Below are 24988 nucleotides of genomic sequence, written 5' to 3' on the forward strand. Positions count from 1 at the left end.
AACATATAAAAAAAGTTTCAACACCATATTTGTCAAATCACACTGTAATGGGTTGGTTGGAGCCTAATCCGGAAGGTGTACAACATAACTCCGACAAAACACGTCTAACTGATCGATCCAGCTATAAATGATTTATGCGCTGGATACAGGTAGTAATTGTCTTTGGCGGTAATGCATCCATTGATAAGGTGTTATCAAGGGTTTTAGTGCATACCACATGATTTAAACATCATACATAATGTTATTGATACAACTCAAATGCATTTTTTTCAGACCACAAAGTAATAAATGAAATTTATGTTTAGACATTTAAAAATTGTAATCCTGAAAATGATATAAAAAAAAATTACTGTTGCATTTGTGAAGTCCGTTTTTTTTTAATCCTGAGAACATTCAAATGCTTGTGAGATATAACAAATGTCTTCGCTACTATACCCAGCTAAATATCAGGCATTGTAAGTACCTCATAATATCTTATGTTTTCATTTCTAAATTTGAGATAATTATAGGCATATTTATAATTCTTGCAGTCGTAACAATTTCCTTATTTTTCAGACATAATAATTAATTTTCCAGACACGTAAAAACTATTTAAATCGAAAATATTTTTGGCGTGGAAGACAAAGAATTATGTCGTGTGGTTTGTTTCAGGCTTATGGGTGCTAACTCTGCCAGATTTTTAGATATACAAATAAACTTTCCAGACTAATAAAAACTGTTTATATCGACTACCTACAAATGTATTTTGAGTGATTAAAGATAACTAATTCTGTAGTGTGGGTGGTTTCAGGCTTATAGGTACTACCAATTGATTTTGCCATTGATGTTATTAATTCAACTGAATGCATTTTTCAGACCATAAAGTAAGAAATGAAATTTTTGTTAAGACATTTAAATAATTGCAATCTTAAAAAATAAAATAACAAAATTAATCTAGAATGCGTTTTTAAAGTCCTTCAGTATACTATTTTTATTTTATTTTGAACACCATCAGATGTTTGTTAAATATAACAAATATCTCCGCTAATATACCAAGCTAAATATCAGGCATTGTAAGTTCCACATAATATAATATGTTTTCCGTTCAAAAATACATTAAGATACATCTAGTTGTATTAATATTTCTTGTAGTCGTAACAATTTTATTTTAAGATATACAAATTAATTTCCAGACATAGAACAAACTGTACTCGCTCTTCTTTCGTTAAATGAAGAGTTATTCTGTTTCAATCAATCACCTGGATATATATTTGTTTGTTATTTAACAATAAACCCAGTTGTTTAAACATGATATACTTTTTCACTTTCAAAAAGAGTCAAACGAATGTTTGTTAACTCTGATTATTATAAAAAAAAAACTAATTCATCTTAGTAAAACTGATTAGTGCTTGTGATTTGAAATTTAGGAGTCTGGTGTACCTAATCTACCTTGTTCTGTTTCTCTAACTCGTAACTGCTCCTTCAATAAATCAATTGCTTTCTGATTTATAATACGTAATTGCTCTGCTTCGAGAGTTTCACTTTCCATAGTATCATTGTTATCGACATCGTTACCATCATACTGATTGCCTTGGTTTCTATCCTCGTTCATGATCCAGAATCTGGATAACACAAGCCTTGCTAAGAATCGAACTATGAGTAACCCTATCATTGTTGGGTCTAGAAAAATTGATAATTTGTGATACCATTTCTCTGACGGCCGAAAATCGTGCAGTAAATTAGAAATAAAAAAGTCTAATTCACGATATGTGAAATATTCTCCGGGTAAATTTCCGTAGGTCAATATACCTTGTTTTGTTACGACTAAGCACAGTGGCCAGTATTTCTGTTTTAACTTTCTCAGGATTCTCCTACCTTTATTGGACTCCATGTTGACCATTCCAAAACGTACTTTATCACGATATTTAACGCTTAATGAGGACAAAAACATTGGTGGTACCGTCATATTTGTAAAGAGAATTAATCTTACTGCAATTTTATCAGTAGAACCATGATAAAACGCCCATTTTGATGACGTAAATACATCCCATGATGAAATTGGTTGAATTCTATAATTTATCGCTTGTTGAATACTTAAAAATATACCATGAATACTATAGTCATCTCTGATATAATATTCTGTGATGTTGTCTTTGCCTGGAGTGTGCAGGTAGAGTGTTGAAATATTCCATTTCCTTTTCAGGCAAATGCTGAAAAAATCATGGCAGAAAATTGATATGTTATTTTGTTATTCATTAAAGATGAAAAATATATGTACATTGTAATATAAACAATAATAACGTCCCGTAAACGGGCGTAAGAAAATTGTGTCTGACCAATGCTTTTACAAACATTTGTTTTTTCAAAATGCTGAGCGAATTAGAACAAAATTTGTCCATAATCAACCGTCCGAAATTTAGTTTTTTCTTGAAATATCTAGTGATTCCATCTTCCAACCAGCATGACCGACGGCTTAGAATAGATCATAATTATGTAAAGATTCAATATATGAAATTCAAGTATTGTCTATTATCTTGAAAAACGCTATAGACAGAGAAAACCTGATAAGTCAGAAATGCCCAAAATGCTGTGATTAACATATTTACTAACAAAAACGATCAGGCGGCAAGTACTTCACTTTGCAAGGTCACTTATTACCTTTAAAATGATAGTGAAGAAAGAGAACATTTTAATATAAAAAGAACAAATTTGTCAAATGAATTAAATCGGCAGTCAATCCTTCTTTCTTCTAAATGATGATATTGATATTTGCTTTGCATTTTTGTCAAATCTAATAACGAAAAATTGTAAACAGGAAAAAATATAACAAAGGCAAGAATTATAATTGTTTAGATAGTGGAAATAATCAATAAAACTCCTCTTATTAGATTTTGCATTTTGATGATAAATTTGTCCATTTTTTCATATGTGACCAAAGCTATGATAGTAGATAACTAAAAATGTAAACAGCTCGAAATTAAATGCTAATCAAAATATACAAATGTATCAACAAGTCCGAGCTGTCTTCCTTTGTTTGCCTGGAGAGCTCTTCTGTATTAACTTCGACCAGGAACACCCAAACATAGGCAATTGAATACAGAGAAGCTTAACATAGCAAAACAAAGTATAAGCTGCGAACTTATAGGGTACTAAGTTGTCTTTTATCATCGGTATAAAGACATCATTCGTAAATATAGCTCAACATGCAGACTTCTTATACGTTCAGGTATTTCACATCCAAATTTTTATGGAAATATTCTTTATAAAGCACAAAGGTGTCAGTATTCACCTCATAAACTTACAAAACCTTTGAAAAGACTTATTAAGAAGGGATATAATTACGATACTGTTGTCGAGTCATTAAAGATTGCATATTTTGGCGTTAATATTGAGTCACTGATCAGGTCTTTGCGTCGGAACTAAACACATTTGTTCTAAAAACAGTTGTTGGCATGACACGGGTTATGTTCTTCTCATATATGTTATGATGGTATGATACTAAACCCCTAACGGGAAGGATTGTGCCTGATGTTCATATGATGAAATCATAATCTTTCAGTCAGTTTAATTGAAGTCTGGAGCTGGCATGTCAGTTAACTACTAGTAGTCTGTTGTTATTTATGTATTATTGTCATTTTGTTTATTTTCTTTGGTTACATTTTCTGACATCAGACTCGGACTTCTCTTGAACTGAATTTTAATGTGCGTATTGTTATGCGTGTACTTTTCTACATTGGTTAGAGGTATAGGGGGAGGGTTGAGATCTCACAAACATGTTTAACCCCGCCGCATTTTTGCGCCTGTCCCAAGTCAGGAGCCTCTGGCCTTTGTTAGCCTTGTATTATTTTAATTTTAGTTTCTTGTGTACAATTTGGAAATTAGTATGGCGTTCATTATCACTGATCTAGTATATATTTGTTTAGGGGCCAGCTGAAGGACGCCTCAGGGTGCGGGAATTTCTCGCTGCATTGAAGACCTGTTGGTGACCTTCTGCTGTTGTTTTTTTATTTGGTCGGGTTGTTGTCTCTTTGACACATTCCCGATTTCCATTCTCAATTTTATTTTCGTCTTTTATCGTGTTTTTTTTCATTGCATTGTCATGCAGTTTGTTAACGACTTATTAGTTTGCATATCACTTTGGTATTTTTCGATTTTTGTTTGTTTTTATCTATATCGAATTATTTTACAGTAATATTTGAGTAGTGCCAGATAAATACACAATTCCTGATGCTAAATTAAGGACTGGTGTTGCTTCTATAATGATCGAAACTGGCAATTATGAGAGTCTACATGTCAACGGAACGTTCATTTTATTTTAGAGAAAAGTGCTGTAATTGAATATAAAATTTAAAAAAAACATATTTTTATATATTACCAACAATATCCAGATTGAATAACATATTAAATATATATGTGAAAGAAAGATTGTAATAACTATATGCATCAGGAGGAAAAGATTTTATATATGTTTTAAAATGTCAAAGTTTTTTTTTACTGTCAAAATATATTATGAAATACCCTTTTCACAGAAAGGGTCTTTTATGCTCCTAACAGCATTTTGGTAGATAATGATGTGGTCTGTAGAAATTTAAAAAGAAGTGACTACCAGGCAAGTCTGGAAAAAGTGAGTTTAGAATTGCAACTGATTTTTTACTATACCGTTTTTCAAAGTCACAGTCAAGTTCTCCAAATTTGAAGTCCACGTGTGTTAGTTTTCGTCTGAGAGCATTCCATGATGATTCTTTGAAATATGACGATTTTAATCTCGGAGGCAATATGTTTATGAGGAATATACTATCGTTGTGTTTTTCTACAGTTTCTTCGATGTTGAAAGCATTAAATTCATGGACTGGTCCAATTTTTGATTTTCCCATCTGTTTCATGTGGTCAATAGCCTCTATAGTAACTGGGCCTGTGAAGTATAGAAATATTGGGTACGACAGCAGATTTGAAAAATGAAATATTATATGTGATATTTGATTCATTCACGGTGTTATATCTTGATATCGTGCTGATATTTTCGTTGATTTAGATGCCTTTGACCTCGAAAATTAAGTTAGAAATGTACAAATAATCTACAAAAGTTTCTGACAGTAGACTCTTTAAAGCATTGAAAAGATCCACGAACAGCAAAATTACTGAACTCCGAGGATAATTCAAAACGGCAAGTCCCTAATCAAATGACAAAATCAAAAGCTCAATAACATCAAATGAAGGGAAAGCAACTGTCATATTCCTGACTTAGAACAGGCATTTTCGTATGTAGAAAATGCTCGATTAAACCTTGTTTGATAGCTAGCTAAACGTCTCATATGACAGCTGCATCAAAGTCTATCATACTGAGAATAATGTGTGAACAAAACAGACAGATTTAACAGGTAAAAATGTCAAACATTGTGTTATAATTTAAATCACTATCAAGACAAAAAATTATGTGACAAAAAAGCACAAACAAATATGTGACAAAGCATATTATCAAAAATGAAATACAAATATTATGCATAGACTATTAACTTAATGACGAAATGTATAAGTACAGAACCACGCCATGTGTATCAAAAAAATACAAAGGCATACAGACAAAGCAAATTAGCAAAAATGTAAAACCATCATATAAATTATTAGAACAAGAACACACGAGGGATAAATAAATACATAGTCACGTCTAATAGATCTGTGCAGTTATGTCCTTAACTTCCATATTGAGTTTTACCTTACCATATAACAAAATAAATGTTGCTGTGAACCATTTGGGTAGGAAAATCCTTCCAAAATATCTAAGAGTAGGGAGAGAAATACAAATCATATGAATACACAGAACCCTTGTCCAATCTACTGCTAAAAGAGTTCTTTATTCCCTGTTTTAAATCTACTTATTCTATTTTACTATAGTTTCCAGTTTAGTGTGCAAATATCTGGATCACAGTTAGAAATGACATTCCGGTGATAGATCGAAACTTATAGGTTTTAGAATGCATTCAATATCTAAATAAAAAATAGTTTTAATTAAAAATTTGCTGAATGGTCTAAATTAAAATTCCGTTTATTGGTAAAATTTACTTTTGGAACACATTGCATGACGTTAAAAGTTTTCGATATGACCTCAATAGATTATTTACCAATTCCAGTAATTGATCCTGTTAATAGAGATCCCTTTTTTAGTTGTCTCTTTTATGAGGGACATTAATTTTTATTTACAATGTAGAGCTAATAGAAAGAGCAAATTTACCTGTGAGTAATGTGAGTAATCTCTTGGATTCTTAACCTTGTAATTGCACTAATTTGTTGTTAAGCTGAATACTTTTAAAAAAAAAAATCACAAAAATACTGAACTCCGAGAAAAATTCAGTCCGAAACCATATGGCAAAATCAAATGACAAAACACACGAATGGACAACAACTGTCATATTTTTAATCTGGTACAGGTATTTTCAAATGTAAAAAAAGGTGGATTGAACATGGTTTAAAAGCGCTTAACCTTCTACTTGTACGACAGCCTCATCACATTCTGTTATATTTACAACGATGCATGAACAATAGTTATCAAAGAACAAAACAGATATTATAAACAAAATAGTCAAAATATGGATACAGCAGTCATCACTGTGTTACAAGTTTAAAAGAAACAATTTTACAAAAAAGCACGCAAGCATCTATCAAACATTGCTTCGCGTGTCTGAAGTCAGAAAATTTATACGTCACATAGGAAGACATTTTGTCGTTCAATGTTTATACAAAGCAATTTTATAATTTCGCATGGGGAATGTTGACAATGTTGGCAAACAGGGTTTAAAAACCAAAAGTATTTTAGAATTAATTATAGAAATAGACCGAGATTTAAAATTGACCAGAAGTTTTTTTTAGAATTTCTAAGAATCCACACATGATTATAACCACTACTTGATTTAAATAATTTTGTCACTCAACTTTTTTTCAAATTTATAATAGAACTACAACATGTAAAACATAATGGCATATACTAGAACAATAACATAGTGGCAGTATCTTTAAAAGTACCGAGTAACGTTATAAGAACCAAAGAAACACAAAAATTCGCATATACAATATACACCAGAAAAAATGAAAGAAAATACAAACACATTGACGGGATGTATAAGTACCTAGCCACGTCAAATGAATATCACTGAAAACAATCCAAACAGTAAAAGTAATATTGATAATAAAACAAAGACATATGAAAGAACAATATAATACGTTGTTATGATGATAAACAACGTCAGCACGCAGAATTTGTACATCAAGACCATCATGTATTATTTGTGAAGTTGATACGGAACATTTTTCAACAAGGTCTTGGTACCTTCTGATGATTTTTTTAAGAAAAGGATGAGACGTTCTTTGACATAACCCTAGTTTATCAATTTTCTACTCAGACAGTAATGACGTTTTACAAAGTCTGAGTAGGAGCTTTTATGAAAAAACTAGTTTAACCGACAATCCATCACTTTCAATTCATCATGCTTTGCATGGGCAAAAGCCAATTTTGTCCGGTATGGAACCAGTCGACAATTGGCAAAGGGAAGTAATTTGTTTAAAAAGTGTGTTATAACATAATCAAAACGATAACTAGCAAATGGACTTTTGACAGAAACATATAGAAAGAAATATGTAGACCAGCGCTTCAGCAGTTAATCGAACCAATCAAAGCACTAATGCATTTTTGAAATCTTTTCTCTTTCAATTTTGAAATGGGTGACATATATATCAATTTTCAGCTGGAATTTGGAAAAAATATTGAGATTACAGACAATCAAAGTGAGTCAACAAATTGTAGGCTTTGAAATAATGCAGTTTTATGAACTGCCTTTTGAAATGTTATCTGTAAGTACGAGTGAAGTTAGTTAAAATAATTATGACGTCTTGAAAGGCTATTGTATTTTTTTTTCTTTGACGCCTTACGTAAAGTACAATATAAAATATACATTAATTTTTACAACAATAAGCATTACTTGGAATCTCTTGAATATGCCAAAATTTTAAATGATATTGGTAATTTTCTTCTTTTCAAGTTAACTTGGTACTGTTTTGTAAAAATCTGATATACCTTTTATTCTCACAAGAGTGCACACGCTTAAATGTCTGGACTACTTTACTCATCATTGGTATTATATTGATAGTCACATAAACTCAACATTAACCAAGAAAAACGAAGTATTGATCAATGAACCATGAAAATGAGGTCACAGTCAGATGAACCATGCCAGGCAGACATGTACAGCTAACAATTTTTCAATACAACAAACATATTTGACTTATTGCTTATAAATTAAGAAAAACAGACCAAATCACAAACACGTTTAAAACATTTAGCAATGTACCGTGAAAATGAGGTCAAGGTCAAATAAAACCTGCATTACAGATATATAGATCATAAAATATTACTATACACCAGATATAGTTGACCTAATGCATATAGTATTGAAAAAATAGACCAAAACTCACAAAGTTAACTTTGACCATTGAACCATGAAAATGAGGTCAAGGTCACATGACACCTATCAACTAGACATGTACACTTTGAAATCATTCCATACACCAAATATAGTAGACCCATTGCACAAAGTATAAAAAAAAAACAAAAAAAAAACACAAAAACTTAACTATAACCACTGAACCCCGAAAATGAGGTCAAGGTCAGATGACACCTGCTAGTTGGGCATATACACCTTACAGTCCTTCAATACACCGAATATACTAGACCTATTGCTTATAGTATCTGAGATATGGACTTGACCACAAAAATTCAACCTGATCACTGATCCATGAAATGAGGTCGAGGTCAAGTGAAAACTGACTGACGGGCATGAGGACCTAGCAAGGTACGCATATATGAAATATAGTCATCCTATTACTTATAATTAGAGAGAATTTTTAACATAACACAAAATCTTCACCGAACTATGAAAATGTAGTCAATGACATTGGTTATGTGGCTGACGGAAAGTTCGTAACATGGGGCATCTATATACAAAGTATGAAGCATCCAGGTCTTCCAATTCTAAGATAGAAAGCTTTGAAGAAATTAGCTAACGCCGCCGCCGTCACTATCCCTATGTCGAGCTTTCTGCAACAACAGTTGCTGGCTGGACAAAAACACATACCTGATATATTAACAGCTCCGATTAAGTCATGTTTTGTTGACCTACTGTAATACATTATGCCTCTTTGATCTAGCAGATGTTTCAGGTCAGAGATGGTCAGGAACTCTAGATCAACCAGCTTAGGGGGCACACTTTCTTCAGTGACAACTAGAAATAAAATACACTATACATAACTGTCTGATAAGCATCTTGCTACAAATGTTTCTAAAAATTGGAAGACTTTATATTAGAGGTAATGTTTTATAACTGCTTAAATATTGCTGGATACGGAGATTTTTTCAAATTAAAAACGACTAAAATAACTTCGATTAAGAGTGTTTGGTATATCAGTGTGTTCGCGATACATTCTTCTATCGTACTACATACTAGTAAAACAACTATTTTAAAAGTATTCTTGCTTCTTACCGCTACTTTCAGTTTTCATAAGATTCACAAGTACCTTTAGTTTTGGTTAATGTAACCAGTCGACTTCGATCTGCACCTCGTCGATAAACTTCACCACGGCTATCCAGAAGGGAATACAGCTCCTTATCCATCATGTAGTCGGGATCAAGCCTGTCCGCTGAAACCTTATTTTCGATCATGACATTTTCAATTTTGATGGTGCCTAATAAATGTATCGCGCGTGCAATAAAGATAATGAAAAAAACGTCATAATCTACCACAATTCTTCTAAATAGCATTGCGGGTGGCATTGCTACAATTTGAATTGACTCCTTGTACTATATGTTCTTTACACGTAAATACAGCAAGTCTTATCAGCATTATTTATAGAATGTTGAAATATAATATGATAAATGGTTTTATTATTGTCACATGGTATTTTCATACTAGTTTATTTTTACAAATAAGGAAGTTAAACGCTTCATTTATTTTGAACGTGTTGTATAATATTATAATAGTATATATGATAATAGTGTTATAATAATCAGGAATGGTGTGACTACTATATACTAAAATGAAACAATTAAATTATTTCATGTAATAAACAAACAAATATATGCAGTTCGGTTAGGTTTGTTTAATATCATTTACCAGCGACTTTCGTTTCGAATAGACGTGAACATCGTTATGGAATAAGAAATACTGATATGTATGCGCATCTACTGTGTAAATTCATTTCAATGATTTTCATATGGTTAAAATATCGTTATAAATCAGGAAAAAAACATATTACATTTTTGGTATTTTCGAAAATCTAAACAGTTTGTAGACTTGAATTTTTCAAAAACAACTAACTGTTTACATAGATCTCCATGTTCGTTTACTTGATTGAAGATTAAGAATACTTTCGTGTAGTTGGTTACATATTTGCTTTCCCGTTTTTGTTAAAGAATGTGCTTGTGGCTATCTCAATGTCTGTCTGATCGTAGAATAATAAATACAATAATTAGTACAAGTCCAAGACCAGAATTATACCTGCAGAATTTGACATAATTTTGATCTTTCATCTAATATAAGAAGTCTTGTAAGCATGTTCTTTTAACAAAGTATTCGCATTTATCAAAATAGATTCTGGGAAATAAGAAGGGTACAAAACTAATTCTTATGTGGTAAAAAATATTAAGATGGATCGGTTTTCAACCTTTAGAAGAAAATATATCATTAATGTCTAGATGAAAGGTGTCCAATCTGTATATGTATATATAATTCTGTTGGAAAAAGGACACTTAATTTTACAGTTCATGTCAAAGAGGGACGAAAGATACCAAAGGGACAGTCAAACTCATAAATCTAAAACAAACTGACAACGCCATGGCTAAAAATGAAAAAGACAAAAAGACAAACAACATTACACATGACACAACATAGAAAACTAAAGAATAAACAACACGAAGTTTCTTATAGATTTAATACTTACATGAACATGACAGGTAAGACACGTTGAGCAAGGTTTGCTCCTTTACTTAGAACACCGGATATCACGCTCATTGTTTTCGGTTTAGTTAGTGTTGCTCAGTTTTTAGTTTTGTATGTTTTTTTATTAGAAGATACTTGATTGTCGTTTCTTCGTGTTTGTAATGACATTGTTAGTGCGTTTTATACATATGAGAAAATCCCTTTTGTATTTTCCTTTATTGCCTACGGTTTTTATGGTCAAATGTTTAAAGCGTAACCATGAAAATTGTTATTTACTTTTGACTAGAAATAGGAAGATATGTATATTTTGGTTTACACATTTTAAAGATCTTAAGAATAATAAAACTTTCAAAACAAAATTTAAAGGAGGTCTGTGTACATCCATTATCAATACATACATTTTGACAACTTCCATCAAAGTTTTCTTGACCAACTTGCTCATAAAGAAACTTTTTGTAATTAAACTTTAAATGCAGTTGGCGATGTGATGGCCATGGTTTAAACAACAGCTTGTGTCTTTTAAATCCTTGGGAATTTCCACTGCAACATAAATTAAGGACTTCTTTATCTGACAATATTTTTAGATAAATAGCTTATATACTAACAGTAGTAATTCTAAATCGTGTATGACATAGGCGGCTGCATGTGCATGTGTCTGTTTGAAGCCAGGAATAGTGCCAGTTGTTGTCTTTTGTTATATCTATTTGTCAGCGTTTAGCTCTTCTTACGCAGAACATTCAGTACATTTGATAACCTCAGTTTTTTTGTATGTTACTTTTTATTTTATCTTCTACATGAATAAGAAGATGTGGTATGAGTGCCAATAAGCTCTAGACAACTATCAATCCAGGTCATAATGTATAAAAATTAATGAATTTTAGCTAAAAGTACTTACTTCAACACAGAGCATTAGCTATAAAGAGTCCCAATATAACTAGTGTAAAACCATTGAACTGAAAAACCAACGGCCTTATCAAAATTTTAAAAAAGCAAGAATAATCAACACTAACAAACGGCAACCACTAAATATATGTGTTTGGCATATAGTCTACTTCTTAGCTTCTAAGTGATATAGATATATTATATTAGATCAAATACTAATACTATATGTAGACCGCATGTTGACAGAGATATTTTTCTTATTTATTATGAAATAAATGTTTTTTTAATCAATTTGTTATAACATGATTGAATAAATCTTCTACATTTTAAAAACTTGTCATTTGTTTTTAAAACACTTTATATTGAATTCAATTCTTTGTTAATTGTCATGTTTATTAAATTATTAAAAAAAACAATATACCTAAGGAAAATAAAAATGAATATAATCTTGGACCTTTTTTTGGCAATTGTTTGGAGTCAAATAGTTGTCCTGTAACGCATCTTTTCAAAGATTGTTATAATCGTTGTGAACACCTTAATCTGTAATGTTTTATAAGGGCAAAATGTGTAAATTTCAAAAATCGAGTAAGAAAGGTAAAATGATGAAATTGATGTAAATTCAAAACGAAAAATTCTTTATGAAATGGCAAAATCAAAAGCTCAAATAAAGGCACCAGTAGTATACCACTGTTCAAAGGTCATTAATCGATTGAAAGAAAAAAAATCCCGGTTACAAACTTAAAACTTAAAAATGCATCGACTAAAAGAAGAAAACAATGGAACAAAAGAAACACTGAAGTGCAACAGAAACAACCGCCAATGCAACATACATAGGAACGAACTGTCATATTCCCGACTTAGTACAGGACATGATTAAGATAAATGGTATGTTGAACCTATTTTTATGGCTGACTAAACCTCCCACTTTTATGACAATGTTACAAAAACCGCTTTTTTGACAACATTACGTAATAAGTGTACAGTACACATAAATGCAAAAGACTCAGGACACATACAAAATTGAATGATATAATAGTATATTTCGTTTATCACAGAATAATAGAGACCACCAAAAAGTAATTTACGATCGTACACAAATACAGCATAATAGAATTATGAATTATAAACACATGATAACAAAATGTAAAAATACAACTCTCGTATTCCTGACTTGATAACTAGTAACACTTGTCCGAGATTTGGATAGACACATGTAAATACGATCGGGATATCAACTTTCTCCTTCTAATTGCGATAGGTACACAAACTGGCAAACATTAAAAAAAAATTGTACGAGAAAATACTTGACTCTTTAATAGATGATATGATAAGAAGTCTGCATGTTGAGCTATATTTACGAATGATGTCCTTATACCGATGATGAAATTTAGTAAATGTTTTGACTAGTTTGTGATATCGAAAACCCTGGTGTAATAATTTTTCAGTAATACATAAATTTCTCTCGTTAAAATCTAAAACATTGTTACATACACGAGCGAATCGTACAAGTTGAGATATATATACTCCGTAAGATGATGACAAGGGAACGTCACCATCTAAAAATGGGTAATTAACCATAGGAAATGAAAAATCATCTCTTTTATCATCCCTTCGTAAATTTTACGGACGCCATCACGAGTTGGTTGACCGTTATGGAATAACCGTTTCACAAATAATATCGGATATGTTCCTTACGTCGTAATTGCAATCCCCTTCCCTTTCATGAATTTGACCTACCGAATTAGACTATTTACCGGATATGTAATCACATAAGCAACACGACGGGTGCCGCATGTGGAGCAGGATCTGCTTACCCTTCCGGAGCACCTGAGATCACCTCTAGTTTTTGGTGGGGTTCGTGTTGTTTATTCTTTAGTTTTCTATGTTGTGTCATGTGTACTATTGTTTTTCTGTTTGTCTTTTTTCATTTTTAGCCATGGCGGTGTCAGTTTGTTTTAGATTTATGAGTTTGACTGTGCCTTTGGTATCTTTCGTCCCTCTTTTATCACAAATTTTAGTATTTAGCTTTCCGTTAGTGATATAGATATCAAGATCGAGGAAAGGAAAGGACAGTGGTCATTGTAAGTATTAGCTTTATTTAAATTAATTTCAACAGGATAAATTTCTTTAGTATACATACTGAAGTCGTCATTATTGAGATCCAAAATATCATCCAAATATCTAAAAGTATTATTAAATTTGTTTACGAGATGTTGTTTCGAGGGGTCTTTGCTGATTTTTGTCATAAATTGTAACTCATAACAATACAAAAACAGGTCCGCAATAAGTGGTGCACAGTAAGTCCCCAATGGAATTCCAATAACCTGACGATATACGGAATCTCCAAAGCGAACAAAAATGTTATCTAGTAAAAATTCAAGGGCATACATAGTATCAAAGCATGTCCAATTGGCATAGTGGTTTTGTTTATTGCTACTAAAAAATGACCTAAAAGAGTTTGAACATATATATTCACATTCTGACTTTTTGAATGCCCATTTAATTAGGTGGGTGAATTTTTTCTTAATGAGAATGTGAGGCAATGTGGTATACAGGGTAGACAAATCAAAACTTTGAATAGATTCAAAATCACCAATATAAGCATGCAATTTATAAGGCACAGGTACTCATGACTAAGGTTCAAATCAAGTATGAAATCAATCCGTTTTCACACATGCCAAGAATAGGGTAAGAAAAACATCCTTACTTTTTATACATTTGAAAAGAAGTGACTGCCAGGCAAGTCTGGAAAAGTGAGTTTGAAATTATATCTGAGTTTTTACTATACCGTTTTTCAAAGTCACAGTCAAGTTCTCCAAATTTGAAGTCCATGTATGTTAGTTTTCGTCTTAGTATACACCCTTATTAGCTATATAGCCATGTGTCTGTAATTATAAGTAAACATCAATCACGGTGATTCATGTTACAGTGAGGTCAGTTAATTAGTGAACGATCAGTACCCAGTGGTATCATGAGGTCAGTTATCAGTATACTTTGTTACAGACATGATTCCGGACAAAACTCCCTTAGATTTTCAAATTCCGCTGAGAAAGATGACCCTGAGTTTGGTCGTTATTTTTGGTATCTGTTTGTCTTTACAAATCTTCCAATGTTTCGGTTCTAAAGCATCTTTTCCTTTCTTATTTCGGTTGATCGTTCCTAGTGGACATATATGCAGTAAAAATTATCGGACCCATGGAAATAACAAAGTATTGTTTTCATTTTGTATCATATTGATCAATCCTTTGAGAATATTATGAAGATTCATTGATAATGGAAACCACAAGAAATCATCAGATTTGAAATACTAGTATAAACATTAAAAATGAGGTGTCTATAAAATAATTCAATCTCTATTTTTTCCAGATCTGTGACATGTGAAGGATTAGAAAGAATGCATAGAAGATATGCTATCAACATCTTTTTTTTCTTTTAAATATTTACACAAATGAAGGTTCGGTATCCTCCCCAATCTTGGATTTTGAAGTTGCCAATGACAATTGGTCTAGATCATTAATGAAATTTGCAAATTTTGAGAGTAGTATGTAATTCCTGATAATGTAGATTTCTAAAAAAAATTAAAAAAAAAACCACATCATGTTTGTGTGTTTGATTCATTTTTTTCAACTTTGCCAAATAAGAGGAGATAACTCAGATAGTAGGGGAGCTAACTCGGATAGTAGGAATGATAACTCAGATAATGTTATTTTATAATAGAAAAGAATTTATCTGTTTTAATATATAGCAAGAAAACAAGATCGGTGACCCATTTTTTTCCTTTTTCTTATCTGAAAGCATGTAGTCAGAGCTACCATCTCACATTTTATCTTAAAATCATATGGTGTACTTTTCTTTTTATCACAAGAAATTGGATTTTCCATGCATTATATATGTCGTGTACATGTTATTATTTTGTACAGGTTATTACTTGTACAAACATTTTATACAAGTAATTACTTGCATGAAGCCATCATACAAGTTATTACCTGTACAAATAGAATTGTACAAGTAATTACTCGTACAATTTTTACTGAGACAAAGATAATAACTTGTACAAATCATTATATTTGATGTTGTCAAGAAATCGTTTCCCTTATACATATTCTATTACTGAGACATTAAGGTATAAACGTTCAACATGCGTGTGCTTTTTGAATAACAAATAGATAAGCAAAACTTAAAAAACAAGTCAAAACTTTAGTGTAAAAATGGAAAACAGTGTAGAAAAAATATCAAATAATCAAACTCTTATATTTCACTTTCACACGCGTAAGATACTTACAGAGAGAATATTTGTTAGTTAAGGAAGTCAAATTCAGTTCTATAAAGACAGCAATTCAAAGATATTTCTTGTGACAGAATGGTGTTTTGAATGTAACAGTATTTGAAAAACACATTTGCAAAAGAGACAAATGTAAAGGTGATTGACTGTAGAAATATCAAAGGAGTTGTACTGAATTTTGCCGAAAGTTGAAAAATAGGAACAAAAGTTGGAATCACGATTGGTTTAATGAGTCGAAATCAAATCGAAAGATTCAAAGAAAAGATTTGACAATGTTGGACATACCAGAGAGCACTGAGGTTGGGTAACATCATGGAATCAGTGCATTCTTTAAGTGGTGATCAAACTCATGTTCACTAGATTTGTCGGGTTGGCTGTAAGACAGGCAAATGTAAGTGAAAAGATCGAACTTATTGTGTAATTCCAGATGTCATACTTCCTTGTCTTGTGAAAATAAATAGACTATTTGATTTATTAGGTTTAACCTTTAATTCAAATATATGATAAAACATACGCAACTTTTTTCATGATTTATTTTTGAGAAAAAAATTGTAGAAGGGTTTTATTTTATTTTTGAGAAAAAAATTGTAGAAGGGTTTTATTTTATTTTTGAGAAAAAAAATTGTAGAAGGGTTTTATTTTCTTTTTTCTTTTGACGACTCAGTCACTTTGCACCAGTAGTCAGTATTTAATTGGCGACAAGCCATTGTACTTAATTTGCTCAATGTCTCATGCTAGATTATGTTGTTCTTTGTGTGTCTTAATTCTTCTTGCATTTCAAAAATGATTCAAATATAAAAAAAGATGTGATGTAATTTCCAGTGAGACAACTCTCCACAAGAGCCCAAATGACACAGAACATGTTAAACATGTAAGCAGGATCGCAACCCTCCCCTTTCATGGGACAGTGATTCAACAATACAACATAAGAACGAACTATAAAAATCAGTTGAGAAAGGCTTAACTCATCAGATGGATACAATTAGAAATACTTAACAGAGTGGACGTGCCCGGGTACTTGTATATCCCATACAACAACAAAAAAACATATAAGTACAGAATACACATTTGAAAAAAGAAAAGAAAACTAAACAAAATATAGATTTCAAAAATACATACACTCTATGATAAGAAAAAATAAACAAACAAATAGATAGTTAACTACGAGAAAACAGTAAAAGAAAAATAATACCCGACAACTGACAAAACAGTTTCAGACTTAAAGGAAGGAGTTTTTCAATGACAACTTTTTTTAAAAGCAAAAGTAGAAGCACATAAAACAAAAAATAGAAATTGTGTTGTACAAGTTATTATCTTTTTCTCAACAAAAATTGTACAAGTAATTACTGGTACAACTATATTTGTACAGGTTATAACTTGTATGATGGCATCATACAAGTAATTACTCATACAAAGTTTTAGTACAAGTAATTACTCATACAAAGTTTTAGTACAAGTAATAACCTGTACAAAATAATGAAATGTACACGACATATATATACAAAATCTGACAATTTTGCACAACCTGTAATGTGAAATCCGGTGACCCATACTTTTTATTATATTTTTGAAAAAAGCAGGATAAATTCTTCGTTTTGGCAAATAATTAAGAAATACTATGGACTTTACATAATACGCCCCAGCCACCTTAAGCACAAAATAACATCACTAATGAGGACGCAGGAATATAAGACGGGTCTAATATATATTTCATATCATCTATTAAAGAGTCAAGTATTTTCTCATTCAATTTTTTTTTAATGTTTGCTAGTTTGTGTACCGATCGCAATTGGAAGGAGAAAATTGATATCCCGATCATATTTACATGTGTCTATCCAAATCGCGAACCAGTGTAGTTATCAAGTCAGGAATACGAGCGTTTTTTTTTTACATTTTGTTATCATGTGTTTATAATTCATCATTCTATTTTGCTGTATATATTTGTACGATCGTAAATTCCTTTCAGGTGGTCACTATCATTCTGTGATAAACGAAATATACTATTATATCATTCAATTGTGTATGTGTCCTGAGTGTTTGCATTTATGTGTACTGTACACTTGTCACGTAATGTTGTCAAAAAAGCGGTTTTTGTAACATTGCCATAAACGTGGGAGATTTAGTCAGCCATAAAACCAGGTTCAATCTACCATTTTATCTAAATATGTCCTGTACTAAGTCGATAATATGGCAGTTTGTTTCTTTTGTATGTTGCAATGGCGGTTGTTTCTGTTGCACTTCAGTGTTTCTTTTGTTCCATTGTTTTTTTCTTTTAGTTGATGTATTTTCCCAGTTTAAGTTTGTAACCGAGATTTCTTTCTCTCAATAAATTAATGACCTTTGAACAGTGGTATACTACTGTTGCCTTTATTTGAGCTTTTGATTTTTGTCATTTTATAAAGAAAAATCAATTCATTAATTTTCTTATTTTTGCCTTTCTTACTCGATTTTTGAAATTTACACATTTTGCCCTTATAAAACATTACAGATTAAGGAGTTCACAATGATTACAACTAGCTTTGAAAAGATGCGTTACAGGACAACTACTTGACTCAAAACACTTGCCAAAAAAAAGATCCCTTAGGTATATTGTTTTTTCTAATAATTTGATAAACATGACAACAAAGAATTGAATTCAATATACAGTGTTTTAAAAACAAATGACAAGTTTTTAAAATGTAGAAGATTTATTCAATCATGTCATAACAAATTTATTGAAAAGACATTTATGTCATAATAAATAAGAAAAAGATCTCTGTCCACATGCGCTCTACATATGGTATTAGTATTTGATCTAATATAATATATCTATATAACTTAGAAGCTAAGAAGTAGACTATATGCCAAACACATATATTTAATGATAAGTTTAGATTCTAACATTGGTAGTCGCGATAGAATAAAGGCAAGGGGACAATTGCTATTTCCATCGAGTTTTACTTTAAGCACCTTCTAGGAAATAATTTTTAAAAATCTAATACAACCTACTTATACCACATACATTAACTAAACAAAACCTTTCCTATATTTGATAAAAAGGCCATGTATACATAACATATTTTTGTTAATTTATAAACTTACAAAAATACTATTTGGAAATGCAAAGAAATTTGGAAGGTCCCAACTTTCTGAATTTGGGATAATATTGATACGTGGTCCGTATAACGATAGGTGCTAAGGTAACCATAGTATCACTAATTATTCTTTAGTTATCTACAGCTTATAAATAAACTTCATAGGGAATGAAAAATCAATTGATAAATTGAAATATGTTGAAGATACAAAGTGCATATAATAAGAAAAGCCCGCACCACAATTCAGCTATAAAAGGCCGCCACATTACAAAACGTTAAAAAAAACTGCTTGAATTATGAATTTTTTTTTTAACATAAAACTGATTTAACAGACACCAAACACGACAACCATTGAATTACATATTTAAAATGTTCCGTAATTGATATAAGAACAAATTGTAAAAAAATGATTTTCGCATCAGCTCGTCATCAAGCACAAACATAATAAGTCTCTCTCTCTCTCTCTCTCTCTCTCTCTCTCTCTCTCTCTCTCTCTCTCTCTCTCTCTCTCTCTCTCTCTCTCTCTCATTAGAGACCCTGATGTATTCTACTGTGCGTTGTTTCTCCTGCGTAATAGCTCTGATAATAATAATTCAACTGCTTGTTGGTTGATAATACGTGATTGCCCTGCTTCGTGTATCCTACTCTTCATAGAATCATCATCAACGCCTTGTGCACCATCAGGGTTTCTTTTGTTTTTTTCAACCTTCTTTAACCCTATTATAGATATCAGATATCTTCCTATGAACCGAAATATGAGGAGTCCTATCATTGTCGGATCTAGAAAAATTGATATTTTGTGATACCATTTTTCTGTCGGCTGAAAATCTTGCAGTAAAGTTGAAAGAAAAAAATCCATATCCCGATATGTAAAATATTCTCCTGGTAGTTTTCCGTAGGTTAATATGCCTTGTTTTGTAACGATCAAACACAGTGGCCAGTATTTCTGTTTTAGCTTTCTCAAGATGCTTCTACCTTTATGGGATGCCATGTTGACCATTCCAAAGTTTACTGTATCACGGTATCTAACGCTTAATGATGACAAGAACATTGGTGGTACCGTCATATTTGTAAAAAGAATTACTCTTACTGCAATTTTATCCTTAGAACCATAATAAAACGCCCATTTTGATGAAGTAAAAATGTCCCATGATGAAATTTTTGAGATTTTATAATTTATTGCTTTTTGAATATCTGAAAATATGCTATGAAGATTGTAGTCATCTCTTATCGGATATTCTGTGTTGACTTTTTTCCCTGGAGTATATAGAAAAAGAGTCGATATATTCCATTTCTGTTTCAGGCATATACTGGAAAGCAAAATGAAATAATTGTTCATCTGTTAATTCAATAAAACAAACGTTAGGTACTGTATACATATAAATTCTTTATATGTGTCATTTGTGTGCTAAAACTGAACAGATATATGATTTGATATTGACGTCCAGTTGCCAATGTTGCATGCAAATTCTGGACGGTAACATATTGATAACACATTCACAAGATATGTTCTAACTGTTGGGATTGCCGGGATGAAGTGCAGGAAATATAAGCTGCGACACACACAAGATATGTTTTGTTTGCTGGATATGAGCAGAAATGTTGTCTTTCACAAGGTCACTTTCAAAAAAGGTGTTGTAGGGATTCATAAACGTGCAGAGAACGTAACAGTTTTGGTACACGAAGCTTCAAATGTAAGGTAACATTTCCAATTTAAAGTGGCTGCGTATGTATATATCCCGTACACAAAATCTAACGCCCCCATTTTAGCATAGGTTTAACTACCTGATTGGAGATGTCCACGGGATGACCATTATTCTATACGTCAGTCAGCTCTTCAAGTATGTAAAGTTAGAGCATTGTGAGGTTTAACCTAATATGGGAATAACAAAATGATAAATACTGTACTCAGTTTGAATTATAAATTGCATTGGTTACCAAATTGGGTTTTAAGGTTGGCGTTTTTTGTAATATTTATGGTGAAATTGGAAACGCGATGATTTTACGAAAGTTAAAATATAAAAAAATATATCTCATATAGAAAATAAATAAAAATTTCTATATGAATTCTTGTTTGTTTGGAACTAACAAAATCATATTAGTACACAAAATTTAGACATCTGTAATATGTTTTATTGATATTTGTTACTTTTAGAGAGAGAAAAATTTCATTTGTTTATACAACAATTGAGTGACATGTTTTTCAATACATCGCCAAACAGAAACATGCTTCATAACAAATCTGGATATCGGTTAAAGGCACAACTTGTTAGTATCAAAGGCCAGATCAAACAATAAACTGCCGTTACAGACAAGCCAAGAAAAAATAAGTATCCTCATACAGGAATTCACTGCCCGGAAGATCAGGAATACTCGGTACAAATCAATATTACCAACTCTGAAGGTATATAGGAGTGTTGACTCGTTCCTTTCATTAAACTTCCAGAGAAGGGGTCCAAAAATAAATCCTGTTGGTCAAATTAAAACAAATTAGTAAAATAGAAAGTTCCTTACCGGCAGATCTGTAAGAAAAACTGTGTTAATAGTATGACAAAAGTTTCGACTTTACCTTTTTTCAAAATCACAGTCAAGTTCTCCGAATTTAAAGTCCATGTATGTAAGCTTTCGTCTGAGAGCATTCCACGATGATTCGTTGAAATATGATGATTTCAATCTAGGAGGCAATATATTTAAGAGAAATATACTATCGTTGTACTTTTCTAAAGTCTTCATAAAGTTAAAGGCATTGAATTCGTGGACCGGTCCAATCGTTGGTTCTCCTACTCGCGTCATATGTGATAAAGCCTTTATGGTTACTGGGCCTGTAAAGATACAGATATTTAGGCCGGATCTTATCATTATAATACATTACGTAATTTTATGATATTGTGGTATTTTGACGTCTTTAACCATGAAGAATGCTAGTAAAAAACGATTTAAACCTATTGATATTGGTTTCAAATGTTGATCGCAATCGAATCTAATACAAAAAATTGAGTGAATAAAGTTTGAATTCATATCTTCACAAGAAATATGCAAGTCTGAGGGAAGTAATTGGACTAACTTCATTATGAATAACAATAAATAAATTTAGCACATGACGCTTACGGTTTTTTTTTAATATTGACAATGGAATAAAATCGAGAAAGGATATGGGGAATGTGTCAAAGCGACAACAATTCTACCATAGAGCAGACAACGGCCAAAGAGTTTACAATGTAGCGAGAAACTCCCGCACCCAGAGGCGTCCTTCAGCCGGCCCCTTAAAAAAATATGTATACTAGTTCAGTGATAATGGATGACATACTTAACTCCGAATTATACACAAGAAACTAAAATTAAAAATCATACAAGAATAACAAAGGCCAAAGGCTTCTGGCATGGGATTGGCGCAAAATTGCGGCGAAGTTAAACATGTTTATGAGATTCAACCCTCCTCCTTTATCTCTAGCCAATGCAGAAAAGAAAACGCATAATGTTCACTTCCTTTACGACGATAACATGGTCGACTGTTTTTGACGAATCAAGTTAAACTCTTTCCAATAATATCTGTAACGGTTAAGAATTTGAGACCTCTGACAAATCACGATAAGGATATTTTGAAGAATCGCGATCAAATTTTACAACAAAAAGATGTTTGTCGCCTAACCGTTAAAAGCATTCTTATCCTCAAGTATTGATTTAACTTCCGAACTTATGTTCATTTATTGAGTATGGTTATCTTTCGAACATTTTCAAACTTAAAACACAAACCTGATATATTTACGGCTCCAATTAAGTCATGTTTTGTTGACCTTCTGTAATACATGATGCCTCTCTGATCTAGCAGGTGTTTTAGATCAGATATGGTCAGTGATTCTAGATCAGCTAATATTGGAGGCTCACTTTCTTCTACGCTTACTGAAATAGATATACACTAAATGATTCACTATCACAATATATGGTTTTATGCCTTTTCGGTATATTGGTTAAGATGTTATTTAGTTCGTTATGCCGGACAAGTACTCTCCAAGAAATTTACCAAAAAGAAAACGTGAAGATCTTGATATTAGAGATCAATTAATGGTTATCGTTATTGTAAATTTCATAAATAATAAGTCAAGATTGACATCGAGTGCAGATGTTTTGAAGATCATATATTTTTTTTGATACATTTGTTATTTTCATAAGTACCTTTAGTTCTGGCTAATGTAACCAGTCGACTTCGATCTGCACTACGTCTAAAAACTTCTCCACGGCTATCCAGAAGGGAAAACAATTGCTTTTTTGTTAGGTAGTCTGGATCGAGTCTATCTGATGATATTATATTTTCCACGATATTTTCATCAGTAGAATATAACATTAAATACACAGCACGTGACAGAAAAATGTAGAGGAGAACGTCATAAGATATCACAAATGTTTTAATAGTTTCCAGCATTATTACTTTCTTGTCCAATTCCTCTTTCTAAATAAGCAACATTCAAAGGGAATCCAGATCAGCACTATATTTATATATTTATAGAATGTTGAAATATGACTTTGATATAAGATATTTTAACATTGACACATGACTTGTTTCTAATAATTGTTTTGTTCATAAGGAAGTTTATCTTAACTGGTGTATTGCCAACTCATAAAAATTATATTTTGATAATATTCAATGATCCTCAAAAAGTTATAATGCCTATCTTATGGATATAAACAACGGATTTTGAAATGCCAATTTTATTGATAAAAAAACACGTAGATCAGTTATTTCTTAATATGATTAGCAAGTATCTACTTTCGTTTGGTGGAATTCGAATGGGTAAAACCGTTTTGAAATATAAATCATGTATATATAGAGCTAAAGACACAGAAATTATTTGACGATCAAGGTATTAGTTATAAAAAAATGTATTTTTAAAGAGGCAAACAAAGAAAAATATTGCAAGTATCATATATATATTTTTACAACATGCATGAACAATTTCAGCATGCTAAAAGTAAACCAAGATCATCTTATTTAATCGAATTGTATTAAAATACTTAATACTAGTTACAGCTCCATTACATCACTTCAATAGATGACTTACTTCAAATGCTGAAGGTAAATCCAGTAAGGTGCTTCGGACGCAAGAACATAAACGTGTTGCTTTTAATCTTTTATGACGGAAAAAGTAAAAGAACAAAAATACTGAACTCCGAGGATCATTTTAAACGGAAAATAAATGGATAACGATTGTCATATTCTTGACTTGGTAAATGCATTTTCCTCTGTAAAAAAGGATGGATAAAACCAGGGTTATACCTAGCTAAACATTGAATTAGCAAAAAAAATTTTGTAAAACCAGAGAATCAGAAATACCGTGAAGGTTATATGAGAACCGTTTTCCGGCCTTTACCAGGCAATATTAAAACAACAGAAATTTTTTTGATCAAATTATACTTGTTTATTCCTTAAATGTCCAGTACCAAGTCATGAAAATGACAATTTTCATATAATAGTTCGTTTCTGTGTGTGTTGCTTTGTCGTTTGTTTTTTGTTGCATTTCAGTGTTCTGTTGTGTCGTTGTTTTCTTCTTATATTTGATGTGTTTCCCACATTTTTAGTTTGTAACCCTGATTTGTTTTCTCTCAATCGATTTATGACTTATGAACAGCGGCATACTACTGTTCCTTTTTCATACACGTGACTATAATTCATGTCACTATTTTGTAACTTAAGAAATCTTTACTTGTTCTATTTTGTAGTAGCCGCATGCCAGGAAAGGTCTCAGAAATAGAAAAAAATACGTAAAATGTTTGTGATAAACCCTGCAGAGGCT

The 24988-nt window shown here is 31.6% G+C and overlaps 1 protein-coding gene across 1 annotated transcript; it reads right to left on the minus strand.

Moving 5' to 3' along the window:
* Positions 1-923: 923 nt before the first annotated feature.
* On the minus strand, positions 924-23732 carry LOC143067567 (uncharacterized). Its single transcript, XM_076240909.1, has 7 exons — positions 23373-23732; positions 22953-23099; positions 21769-22021; positions 9541-11501; positions 9102-9248; positions 4639-4891; positions 924-2189 (listed from the first exon to the last, which is right to left on the minus strand). Exons 1-4 carry the CDS (start codon positions 23617-23619, stop codon positions 11234-11236), a joined length of 915 nt encoding a protein of 304 aa, XP_076097024.1. The 5' UTR covers positions 23620-23732; the 3' UTR covers positions 924-2189; positions 4639-4891; positions 9102-9248; positions 9541-11233.
* Between the last annotated feature and the right edge of the window lie 1256 nt (positions 23733-24988).

The sequence above is a fragment of the Mytilus galloprovincialis genome, chromosome 3, assembly GCF_965363235.1.
Source record: "Mytilus galloprovincialis chromosome 3, xbMytGall1.hap1.1, whole genome shotgun sequence".
NCBI lineage: Eukaryota > Metazoa > Mollusca > Bivalvia > Mytilida > Mytilidae > Mytilus > Mytilus galloprovincialis.

Excerpts from the sequence above, each read along its gene's own strand:
- LOC143067567 (XM_076240909.1), bottom strand. The coding sequence starts at position 23,619 with ATGCTGGAAACTATTAAAACATTTGTGATATCTTATGACGTTCTCCTC. Across the intron at positions 23,100-23,372 it reads TACATTAGCCAGAACTAAAG|TAAGCGTAGAAGAAAGTGAG; the intron begins GTACTTATGAAA and ends TATCTATTTCAG. Across the intron at positions 22,022-22,952 it reads TGGAGCCGTAAATATATCAG|GCCCAGTAACCATAAAGGCT; the intron begins GTTTGTGTTTTA and ends GTATCTTTACAG.